This window comes from Mauremys mutica, chromosome 3, assembly GCF_020497125.1.
Source record: "Mauremys mutica isolate MM-2020 ecotype Southern chromosome 3, ASM2049712v1, whole genome shotgun sequence".
In the NCBI taxonomy this organism is placed as follows: domain Eukaryota; kingdom Metazoa; phylum Chordata; order Testudines; family Geoemydidae; genus Mauremys; species Mauremys mutica.
The window spans coordinates 175639064-175651312 of record NC_059074.1 but is presented as its reverse complement, the minus strand read 5'-3'; the positions used below and the strand labels follow the sequence as shown (position 1 = coordinate 175651312).

At 41.5% G+C, this 12249-nt stretch overlaps 1 protein-coding gene across 1 annotated transcript in view; it reads right to left on the bottom strand.

The window, feature by feature from the left end:
* EPAS1 (endothelial PAS domain protein 1) overlaps positions 1 to 12249 on the bottom strand; it is a 152828-nt gene that overhangs the window by 73584 nt on the left and 66995 nt on the right. The window contains exon 2 of the mRNA XM_045009139.1: positions 1995 to 2185. Coding sequence (XP_044865074.1) covers positions 1995 to 2185 — 191 coding nt within the window. The remainder of the gene's footprint in view (positions 1 to 1994; positions 2186 to 12249) is intronic.

Sequence of the window (12249 nt, the reverse complement as noted above, 5' to 3'; positions counted from 1 at the left end):
ATGATGAGAACAACAAATCTGAAGTTATTTAATTTTAACTTTCAAAGACATCCTTGTAATATAATGTTATCTGTCTTGTTGTCCTTAGGGAAAAAAAGAAATTTGTTTTCCCACTACTCTAGTCCACTCTCAACCAATCAATAGCTCACAATCTGTAGATGTAAAAAAATTCTACAATATTTAAAATTGGTTAACTAGTAACTAGTTGGTATGATATATGGAGTTTTTAATGGGAAGAAAGTTTGTTTATTTTATGCAACTTGTTTGAGTATGGCATATTACTCATAAAACCACAGATGATATGCAAGTTCTGTTAGCAAACAGTTTTCTAAAGATCCCTCTATTTCATTTTCAATTATAATAGGCACAGATAGAATGTAATGTTCTCACAATCACTATGAGCCAAGAATAAAAACTCTTAAATCAGTTCTGAGGAAGTGGAAAGGCACCACAGTAAACACACACACATCCCGTAATCACCTGGAAAAAGAAATGCGTGAATTTGACTTAATCTGATGTGACCTGCTGAATAACTACAATTAGCATGTGATTTAGCTATTACACTCCATGATAAAACAGACACTCAAGAAGTAACAGAAAAAATAAGATGCTTTCTAATAGCATTTTTTTGCAGTATTACTATATATCCCACTTGTCAACTTAAAGACTGTGGGTAAGATCTTGACTCCATTGAAGTCAATGGGAGTTTTGCCATTGACTTATCTGGGAACAGAATTTCACCCATACTATTTCATTTTTAACTCAGGCATTGTATGAGTTATTGTTAATGTTGTAGTTTCAGTGTTCAAGAAATCATTGTATGAAAATCACCCCAGAAAGATCAAGACTAGTGACATGCAACACTTGAAGACATAGTTAACTTTGAAGAACATCCAAAGATTCAGGTCTGTTTTTAGTTTAATCAAACAGTTTTACCATCCCTAGATCTTACAGTGTTTAGTCCAAAGAACTAAGTGACCCTTTGATTTCAGATGTTGTAATTACTCCTTATACATCCTATTGTAGGTAATGAGTAATGGCATGCCTCCAAACATCAAGGGATTTATTCTTTACCATTTTACATCCCTGATTTTTTCTGTCATAAAACTAAATACAGGTGTTATTCCTTGCCACAATTCAGAATCAAAGAAGAATGGAAACTGCTATTACAGTTGCTTTCATTGACCTTGCAGGTTGCAGGGGCCACAAATGTCCACCGAAGTCACTTCCCGTACACTCTACAGTGGTAGCAGTAATTAAAAACTTTTAAAATACATTTCATAATTTACAGGTGCTGAAAGATCCCATTCACCATGTGCGCCATCATATAGCTCTGATATGAGCAAAGTGGGTGGTTTCTCTTTTAACAGAATCTGTCCATCCAGGTCAAATATTTTAAGATTGTGGCTTTAGCTATTTTAGCACATTGTGCCTCAGATCTACCAGAATGCCATCTATTATCGATCTACTATCAGCATATAGCACAATTAATCCTTTTAAACAATGTTTTTTTGACATTCAAAATGTCAGAGCTACCTTCTAGATGCATGTATGCAAATGTGTTTTCCATGCCAAATCAGGATTTACTTGTCTCAGCATGGAAAATGATCTGTAATTTATAATCTAGGTATTTTAATTATGATTACATTCTTGAAGCCTGAAATCTTTTTAATTGATTTTAATTAACCATTTTCTAGGGCATTTTTAGATTAATTTCTACCTATATGAAATGTCATTGAATTTGGCTTCAAATCTTATTTTGACAATTAATACCTTGCACGATTAATGACTGATATTGCTCAATTTTCTCTAAGCCCTTAAAAAAATCCCATTGTTCTGATGAAAAGCTATGTTCTAATGTTTGTCTGAGTTCTCAGAACACATGCTGAGGCGTCCCCTTTATGCCTTTAGTCTCTTGTGTTTAGAAACTAATAAGCATACCTTTGCCATTTGGATATCAACTAACAGTGACCTTTCTCTTCCATGGGCCTTACCTGAGGACAGCAGTTTGTGAGTGCGTAAGAAACTGATTGCCAGACGCATTATGGATGCCTTGTCCAGATGTGAACTAACACTGTGGGGCAAGGGCAGTTCATGAGCTAATTCATAGAATACTTCAGTCTCCTTGCTTCTTCTGCACCTTGCTGCATCTCTTGATTTCTCCTTCCTCCTTTCTGAGCTGCTCCTATAAAGTAAGCAAAAAAGACAGCTCCTGAGAAGCAATTCATATCTTAAGAGAGACCTTAACTGTCAAGGGGTATGATCTTCTCAGCAGTGAGCCAGCAGGCCATTTGGCTTAAAATAATAGATGTGATAGCATTTTGATTCTTTATAAAAGCCTCTGGAAAGTGACATCACAATAAAAGAAAAAGTTGAAATTTTATTCAGGCCAACATTTGGTCCCACTGAATTCCCACTGACTTCAATGGGAGAAAAATGTGGCCTTTAGTGATAAGACTTAAAAGATACAGCAAATCATGGGTGCTGCCATCATTCAATTTAAATTTGATTCACTAAGGGATTTTGTTTTCAGGAGGTTTTAAAAATTGTTTAGATTTTTCAAGCAAGCTGAATTCAGATATTTTCAATCTTTGGAGACATATATATTTTTCATTACGCCTTGTAAAGAAACTGTGACCCCATTTAAAGTCAAAGGCAAAACTCCCATTGTCTTTACAAGGGCAAGGTTTACATCCAGAATCTTTTAGTTTCCATAACTATATAAAATAACGTATGAAATGATATAGTATATCATGGAATGCTGTTCTCATAATTCTGCCTACAGTGCAAGGATCTTTTACACTGCTGTCATATGGGACAGATATTAAAGAAAATACACCTTAATAATGTGAATTTTACTACTGACTACAGACCTCTCACAAAGGATCCAATCCTGCTAGGAACAGAGTGTAGAGAGCAGTGCACCAGCGTGATGGGTTCACAGCTCCTGTTTTACAGTTGGAGCTATTTCAGAGAGTGTGGCACTGTTTCTAGATATAGTGAGTTGGAAAGGCCATTCCTTGCATTTCAGTAAAAGTAAGCAGTAGGCTATCAAACTCTGTTGGGCTACACAGAATGTCCCAGTTCAAAAGCTGATGCTACACATGAAAAAACATTCTTTTTATTTTATTTTTTTTACTATGAAAGAGACTGACCATTAAATATATTAAATAGAAAAATACTGTAGCATGAAATAAAGCCAATTCTTGACAAAATCTGTTCTAGTAAAGTCTCCTTCTCTCTCCTGTCTGTCCCTCCAGTGAAATAAACATAACCAGTAGAGCTGGCTCCTCCACACTCCAAGGAGAAGAAGAAATAACAAAGGTCAAAGGTATTTTACAAGAGGCAGTGGACAAAATTAATCCACCAGAAAGCACAATGCTAAGTTTAAAGAAGCAAGAAACACAAGCATGTTTGTTACAAGTTTGGGGTGGCTAATTTGTTGAGGGAAAACTTCATTAATTCCTATACAGTACTTCATAAATAGTCTTGGAAGGATTAGATTTTTACCAGTAAATGTCGATTTCACCGTACATACACAAAGCAATGAAAAAATATTTGCACTGTAATAATCAAGATTTACAGATAGGCAAAGTAAAAAATAAAAAAGCTGCTTGAGAATTTAATTAGCGTAAAAATCCAGTGATTTTGACTTTTGAATTAGGCTTGTTAGAAATGGGCTAACAAATGAATAGGTATGATTTCTTGATCTAAGGATATTTACTTTGTATATTTTGACATGTGATGCTGACAATTTGTGTTTTGACAGTCTATAAAGTCAAACTTTTTGAATATCAATGTCTACTGTCATAAAATAATTGTCTGACATCCCCCAATAATGTCATGCCACTGTGAAAATCTAAAATGGATAACAGTCTAAAAAAATGCTTACAATTAAACCAATATTATCCATCAGAATTTTTTTTTTACAAATTGAATTCTGCCAAGTCTATTTATAAAATGCATTTATACCACACAACACATCTCCCCCAAAAGGAAATTAAAAAAATTAAGAAGTGTTTAAAAATCTTCAGCTGATATAAATCAGTGTAGTCCCATTGACTTCAGTAGAACTTCATCAATTTACAACAGCTGATGGCTTTGGCCCTTAGCTGTTCATTAGACAGTGTCCAGTGAAATGTATTGCTCCATTTCCTCGTCAGAAAACTATAACATAGCAGTCATTTTAAATGACCTGGCTTGGACGGGAACAGTATGTGACATGTAAGAGATCAGTCTCTCAGTTTCAGAAGCTGTAATTCTTTAGCAAGTATCCCATTTCCAGTGTCACCTACACAGGCTCTCATTTTGAGGCTATGAACTAAGACGTTTGTGACCTTGGCCAAATTATAGCATATTTTGAGTGGGAGAGGTTGCGTGGCTGGACAGGTTGGAAGTGCTTGTCATCAGGGGAAATCACAGATGGCTTTGTCATCTTGGCTGCAGCTCCGCGTGGCAGCCAGCATGTCCGGCTCCTAGGCAGAGGGGTGGCCAGGAGGGCTCTATGTGCTGCCCCTGGCCACCCCTCCACCTAGGAGATGGAGACATGCAGCTGCTTCCTGGGAGCCTTGCAGACTCTCTCCCACCTGAAGTCAGTGCTGCCAAAGTCAGCACCCCCCAGAGTCCACACTCCCTCCTGCACCCTCCACGCCCCAACCCCCTACCCCAGCTCAGAACCCCCCCCACGCCCAAACTCTCTCCTGAATCCCGTACCCCACACTCCCTCCTGCACCCCAACCCCCCCCCACACACTCCAAACCCCTTGGCCCCAGCCCAGAGACCCCTCCCACATCCTGAACTTCTCATTTCTGGCCGCACCCCAGAGCCCTCACTCGCCCACACAAACCCCAATCCTCTGCCCCAGCCCAGAGCCCCCTCCTGCACCCCAAACTCCTTACCCCGACCCCACCCAATAGCCCACATCCCCAGCTGGATCCCACACCCGCTCCCGCAGCCCAGCCTCCTGCCCCTGCCCAGTGAAAATGAGCAAGTGAGCGAGCAAAGAAGGAAGGGGGGATAGAGTAAGCAGGGTGGGGCCTCAGAGAAGGGGCGGGGCAGAGGCAGGCCAGGGGTATTCGGTTTTCTGCAATTAGAAAACTGGCAACCCTAGCCTAGGTGGATGAGGTTGTAGATGTGTGCTAATGGGCATGTTACCAGAGTAAAAAGCCTCGGTCTTTTAATCCCTGAGACTGACCTCCAGCCAACTTAGTACAGAACTATTTTTTCCCCAGGTGAATATATTCTAAAATGTTGACAGAGAGACTATTATGAAAGTTATCTATAAGATGCTGCAAACATGGAAATAGCAGTCGCATAGAAATTTGACAATATTTCAAAGGGACTGCTTAGGCCCTCACAAGGGGACACTGATTCTTTACTTTGACTGGGTGGAGTTTTCATATCACGAGATTATGGTAATTTAACAAACACAAGTTAATTAGTATAGCATCTTAGCCTTAGGCCATAGTGCACAATCAAATAAATATAAGATAAATCAAAAATTTAAATCAACACAGCTCAATAAAATAAATAGACTTTTCAGATGCAAAAGAAGATAACATCAACTCTTCTCCCAAAATCAAATACACTTTTAAAATCACAACCTATCAAACAAGATGCAAAATTAAAACAAGCAGAGTTAGAAATATATTTGTTCATTTAGTGAGAAGGAACCTACCTTTCACATACTTTTTTCTTGACTTTATGATTGGCTGGCAACTAGGGTGAAAGCCCATATAATAGAAACATTTTCCCCACACAACAAATATTTTAGTTTTTGATCTGGTGTAGTAGAAGGCATCTGAGCCAAGAACTGGATTGAAGGTAATTTAATAGTGATCTAATAAGTAACGGTCAGATTATCTGCTCATGCACAGTCCCTCCACCCAGATTTCTGCACCGTTTGTGTGCAGGAGAGTCAGCTACCTCTATTGTCCTTCTTCCGCAGATTGCAGGAAAAGCAGAACCATGTGTGTATTTTTACACCTATGTTTTCTCTGGGAAATTATGCTTTTAAAACCCCATTTCTATGTAAAGAAACCTACGCTATGCCCCAAATGATTCATCTCTAGAAGTAAGTCCACCAGTGGAATAAAGATTAGAAACAGAACAAAAACAAAACAGAAAACCCCCATGCAGCAATATTTAAGAGAACTTCCAATTGTGACTTGGAGAATGTAACTCAAACCACAAATGTTTTAGTTCCATTCTAAATGTAGAGCCTGCGATTTTCAGATTGGTTCTAAATTATACAAAACATCCAAAATTGTAGAAAGTAGCACCAAAAAAACCTCCTTTCATTTCAATTCTAAACCAAGCATGTACACAGGACAACATTTGCCGTTCACAAATTAAAAATGGGTTGTGTAAGACTGGCAACCTCATGATGCCATTCAAGCCACAAAGGAAAATATTTAGTTTTGTCAACCTCAGTAAATATAATATAGAAGTGTGGCTAATGAGGCAAGCTGGTTTCATTAATGATGGTTGCCCAAGATTTTTAATAACCTATGCTGTCGTTAGAGAGTAATTGTTTCAAACTGTATTACACTATCCTTCTACAATGTTTCTGATCACAGTCATTATTTTCATAGCTGACATTTGTTAAAATGTATTACATACTGCATCCATGGCTCTTCTTTACCCTATGAATCCCTAGGGTAAAGAAAAGCAGGCTCTCTACCTTTTACAGAATTAATTTGCTCAACCATTACAGTTTTAAATAAATAAATAAGTTATCTGAATGCAAGCACTTCTGCTTGGAATACTCCCCCCTCTCCTCCCGGTCACCTCATGTATATCTGGTTTTTCCTTTTCTCTCCCTAACACAGCACACTGAAGCTGCATCATTACTGCAACCAGACATCCAGCACACACACACACACACATTGGTGCAACGCCAGCTATTTCTCGTGGCACAGAGAATCCCAACAACACGACTCTATCTACCCTTCTTTGTTTATTTGCCGGCCAGGGACAACTCTTTCAAAGAATCTCACTCAGTGCTTCCACCTCATAGCTGTGATGTTTCAAAAATTGCTGGTGTACATGTTTGTTGGTTTGTTTTTCCAGCCTCATGGAACATCCTGCACAAGCAATGGCAGTCAAGCAAAACAGAGACGTCACTAGTATGTGGTGTTTTCATTGTTTTCCTTTGCACATTGAAGGCCAAGGCTGGCTGCAGTTACTCCTACTGATTTCAGTGGAGGAGTATTTTACCCAGTCTATGGCTTGATTCACCCATGTCAGGAGAGTGGAAGCAGAAATACACAACAACTGGGCTGTACTAAGCCACGAAAGAGTGCTTACACTGAATCTTATTCATACCTCATTGTGGTAAGAGGACGGATCACGGAGAAGGCAGGGCTTAGCAAACTCCTGAATCACTCCCTCGCAGCAATTTTAGTCAGGCTACAACCCACTTTTGTGGAGAAAAAGAAAGAGCTGTTTGGCCCGAATGCACGTCGTTCTCTGGAAAAAGTGACTCAAAAGCATGGATCTAGCTCACCCAAACTTCTCTGGGACTTTCAAGGAACAATGTCCAGCAACAGTGTTTCCATCAACACACAAACACAAGGCCTATCAGCTGCCAAGTGCCTCCAGCGAACCTCCTCAAAGCCCATTGGTTCAAGGGGGCCTGGATTAGACCCTCATGTCTACACACACACACACACTCATGTTGTAATTGCATGAGTAAGAAAGGAATGTCAAAGTCCAAACTTCTGCAGGAAAAAAACAAAAACACACCCAGATCAGGGAGCAGGCTAGACTGCCTCCCTCACCAGAGTACCTCAGCCTCCTTTCAGGGAGTAATGATGGGATGGTTGTTTGGGTGGAAGAAAAAGAAAGTTTCAAGCAAGGGTTTTCCATGCTAGTTTGATGATGCTCTGGGGTGGCTGAAGCAGTATTTATCCATGCATGAGCACAGTTAAAAGAGTTTGACCTGTAAGAAAAGGAAGTGTTGAGAATCTATGGATGATTCTCAAACCACAGAATATAAACAGCTTGTCTTCCCTTCCCCACCCACCCAAAAGGCTGTTTACACGATTCCTTAGTCACTTTTGAGTGTGTTTAGTTCAGATTCTGAAAACTGCTGTTGTATGGGGGCAAAGAAGACAAAGTACTCAGGAGTACGTCATGAAATCACATGAATTATCAGTAGCAAAAGTTCCCTAGGCCCCCCAAAATAACCCAACAACAGACAAACCCCAAAGACAACTATAACACCGACAGACTCCAATTGGGATTGAACCTGGGACCTCTGGAACTTAATGCATGAGCCAAGGCTGTAGAGCAAACTCTTTAATCTCTTGCTTGCTCTCTAAGTGGTCTTAGTGCTATTAGATGGGACAGAACATCACACCCAGAAAGTGTGTGAGTTACATACTTCCCCTCGCTGAGGAAGCGCGTCCCAGAGACTTCCCAGTTGAAATCCCAGACAATCCCCCACTTGACATACCAACAGACCCCTGTTGTCGGTGGGCAGGATTGAACCTGAGGTCTCTGGAGCTTAAAGATTGAGCCCCTACCACATGAGCTAAAAGTCAACTGGCTGTTAGCTAAGGCTGTAGAGCAGACTCATTTATCTCTGTCTAAGTGGTCTCAGTGCCACTAGATGGGACAGAACACCACACCCAGAAGTTGTGTGGGTTACACAACCACACAAACAAGAACAAACAAAGAGTTTATAACTCAACCAGCCAGATGAGCTCCAATTATTTTAATTATGCCCTGAACAGAATTAAGGGCCAGATCATGATCCCCTTTCTCAGGGTGAATAGCCCCTTGCACCAGAATAGTCTCACTGAAGTCAGTGGGAGTGTTTGCAGAGTCAGGATGAGTTACAGGGATCACAAACTGGCCCTAAAAAGTAACCCTTATTCCAGTATTGCAGTTGTGTGTATAGCTGCCTACCTTCAGAAAAACAAAGCAATGTACATGCATTTTTGTTTTAAAATATGGCTCTGTTCAGTAGGAAAAGAGACAAACTTTTTAGACATGGGGTAACTAGAATCCATTTGCATTCGGTAAGTAATTCTTGTCTATCACAGGTACAAAGTGTTCACTAGTTTGATGTAGTGTTAGACACGCAAATTCTGCCCTGGGCTGCACCTATGCAAGCCCTTTGATATCAGGAGAGGTTGCACGGAATAGAGACTAGCCCCCTTTATTTAAATAAAGTTAATCCATTCATGAGCTGGATCAGCTGACATAGAAACTTCTGCTTGGTGCATCCATATTTGTTCTTTTGTTCCACCCAGGGGCGGCTCCAGGCCCCAGCACGCCAAGCGTGTGCTTGGGGCGGCATGTCACGGGGGGCGCTCTGCCGGTCGCCGGGAGGCAAAAAAGCTGCGGGACCAGCGGACCCTCCACAGGCACGCCTGCAGGAGGTCCACCGGAGCCGCCTGCCGCCCTCCCGGCGACCGGCAGAGCGCTCCCTGCGGCATGCCGCCCTGCTTGGGGCGGCGAAATGTCTAGAGTCGCCCCTGGTTCCACCCCACCAATAACTGGCTTTTTGTCAACTAAGAATACTTGTCCTCAGTCAGTATCTCTCATCTTTAACCTTTCCATGAACATCTACCCTTCAAAGTTCTTGGTGGCTATTTAGCAGCTAGTATCCTGGCAATCAGCTTTAGAGATGGTTCCTTCTGCTATGGACATTAGTGGACTTAAGCTTATTTAGTGTACTCTTCATGGTGTCACCAGAGTTGATCATCTTCCGTCTTTACACAAGTCCATGTGTGTGCACACTGCATGGCAGTGCTGCTGGAACAATTTTTATAGTTGGGGGTGCTGAAGACGGAAACCATGTATGTGGATTGTTATTACTACTTCAAGCCAGGGGGTGCAGCAGCATTAGGGTGACCAGACAGCAAGTGTGAAAAATTGGGACAGGCAGTGGGAGGTAATAGGAGCCTATATGAGAAAAAGACCCAAAAGTCAGGACTGTCCCTATAAAATCGGGACATCTGGTCACCCTTAGCAGCATCTCCAGCACCCCTACTTCCAGCACCTATGCTGCAGAGGAGGAGTGAATCTGTGTGCACGTGCATGTGTGTGCGTGCATGTTTAGGGCTAGCATCCTTGTCTAAAAGGGTTTGTTCTGCAGAATGTTATAACCCTGTAATACAATTAGACTTTGTAGGTTCCAGAGCACTGAAGTCCCAGGGCCTCTGCAGTTAATACCCAAAAAGCTGAAATCAGTATTTAGCTATGGTAGTTTTCACTGATACAACATCTACTGTACTGTGAATTTATAAAATGTTTAGAATTACATAGCTTCAGACTGGCTTACTTTAGTTTACTTAATTAGTTTTGTGTCTCTGGACTTTGTTTGAAACTGCTGTGTAAGTAAACCTCTTAACCTTATAAAGTAACAGGCATATTACTTTACATTACAAGGCTCATTATTAAGCACTTGTAGCTCAGACATGTATTAAAGGTCAAGAATCCACAGTTAATTAAACTGTCACACAAAATATCTATAGTAATTCATGCTGGCTTCAATGTTTACAGTGAAAGCTTCAGATGTTAACTTGTAGAACAAGAATAGCCACGAAAAGATAACATAAAATATACATGATTTACCGTACACACAGAATGGCTGACCAAACTGATTAGACCTCATTTAGAACAGTAAGAATTTAAAGAAATATGTTTAGGATAAAAGTCATATGACTCTAAAAGTAATTAACTATGCGGTTAATATAATAGTCTATTATTGATTACTTTTTAATTAAATCAAATGCACTTTTTACCACTTGTTTACATTTTGCATTTCACTCAATTTGGACAAAAAGTGCCAGATACTCAGCTGCTTTAAAATAGCATAGGATCTAGCCCTGAAAAAATAAACTGGTCAGTTTCTCTTCTGTTTACAGTCATTTTCACTTTCTGGTTCTACACTAGTTCAGCGATTCAGTGTTTGGGTCCAGTCCCATAGACAATATTTAACAAAGGTACAAAAGTGGGTGTCATTCTTATTTTGTTTTTAAATTTCATTAAAATATTTTTAATAATGGGGTTTTGTAACAACTCTATCCACCTTATGTTCAAAAATAACCTTCACTCTGGGCATCACACTGTCCTTTTGACAGTGCCCCTTTAAATTAAGAAAACTGATAACTTGTAAATGAAATGTGCATGATAAACAGCAGTTCACTCACTCATCAGGAACTGTGGCCAAAAATATGGAAGCTGAGAGTGTAACTCCATCCCATTTAAAGTAGACAAGATTGTCCCAGGCAAAACCAAGGTAAGACATTCTCTGGTGAACGGGGTTCACTAATGCATTATTTTCACAGGGATGGACAAATGGTGGCTCGTGAGCTGCATGTGGCTCTTCTACAGTTAAAGTGAGACTCACAAAGCCCCCTTACCCCACTCCCCCCATTCTCTGCCTACCAGGCTGGTGGGGGAGCTCGGGGCTTCTGCCAGACATGACAGGTGCCTGCTCGGGGGAGGGCACAATTTAAAGCTTCGTCCCCCCAACAGCTTGAGTCACACACATCCCAGGCACCCTGCTCCTCTTACCCTCACTGTCCCCCACCCCCGGCGGCTCCCAGGTGTTAGCTCCACCTGGAGACACAGTGGCAAAGAGCGGGGAGCGGCAGGGAGGGGCCACTGCTTTAGCTCCCTGGGGAGAGGCAGCAGCAAAAGCAGCAGCTCCAGCAGCTGCCAGGCGGGGAGGGGGCCTGGCGGCACCAATTTACCAAATAGGGCCAGCAAACCCTGGCAAAAATCTGGGTGGAGCACATGACCCCAGGTGCCCTCCCCACATCACCTCTGGCTTCTGCCCAGTGAGGAGAGGATCTTGCCTCAGGGCTTCAGCAGGAGCAGGGCTGGAGCCCCGAGCCCAGCGGGCACCTCCCCGCGGGGCTGGAGCTCCAGCAGGCACGCCCTGGCCCTCGAACTGTTGAAGATTGTCAGATGTGGCTCGGAGGGTCGGTAAGTTTGGCCACCCCTGTTCTAAAGGCTGAAGCAGACTCAAGTGGCCAAATTCTGCTTAGCCATAAATGACCATGTTTAAATTATACACCAGGTGTTAACTGGTTTGAAAACAAGTGTGTGCATATATAGGTGGTAAAGTGGTGTAACTTGCACTGATTTGGCATCCAGTGGGTGTGCAAAACAAGTGCAAGGTCCACACCAAAGGGGGTTAATTAGTACATTGAAGGAATGGAAGTTTGGGTATTGCAGGAAGTCAGTCACTAATAGGAGGGCAAAAGAGAAATAGGGGTATACGTTACC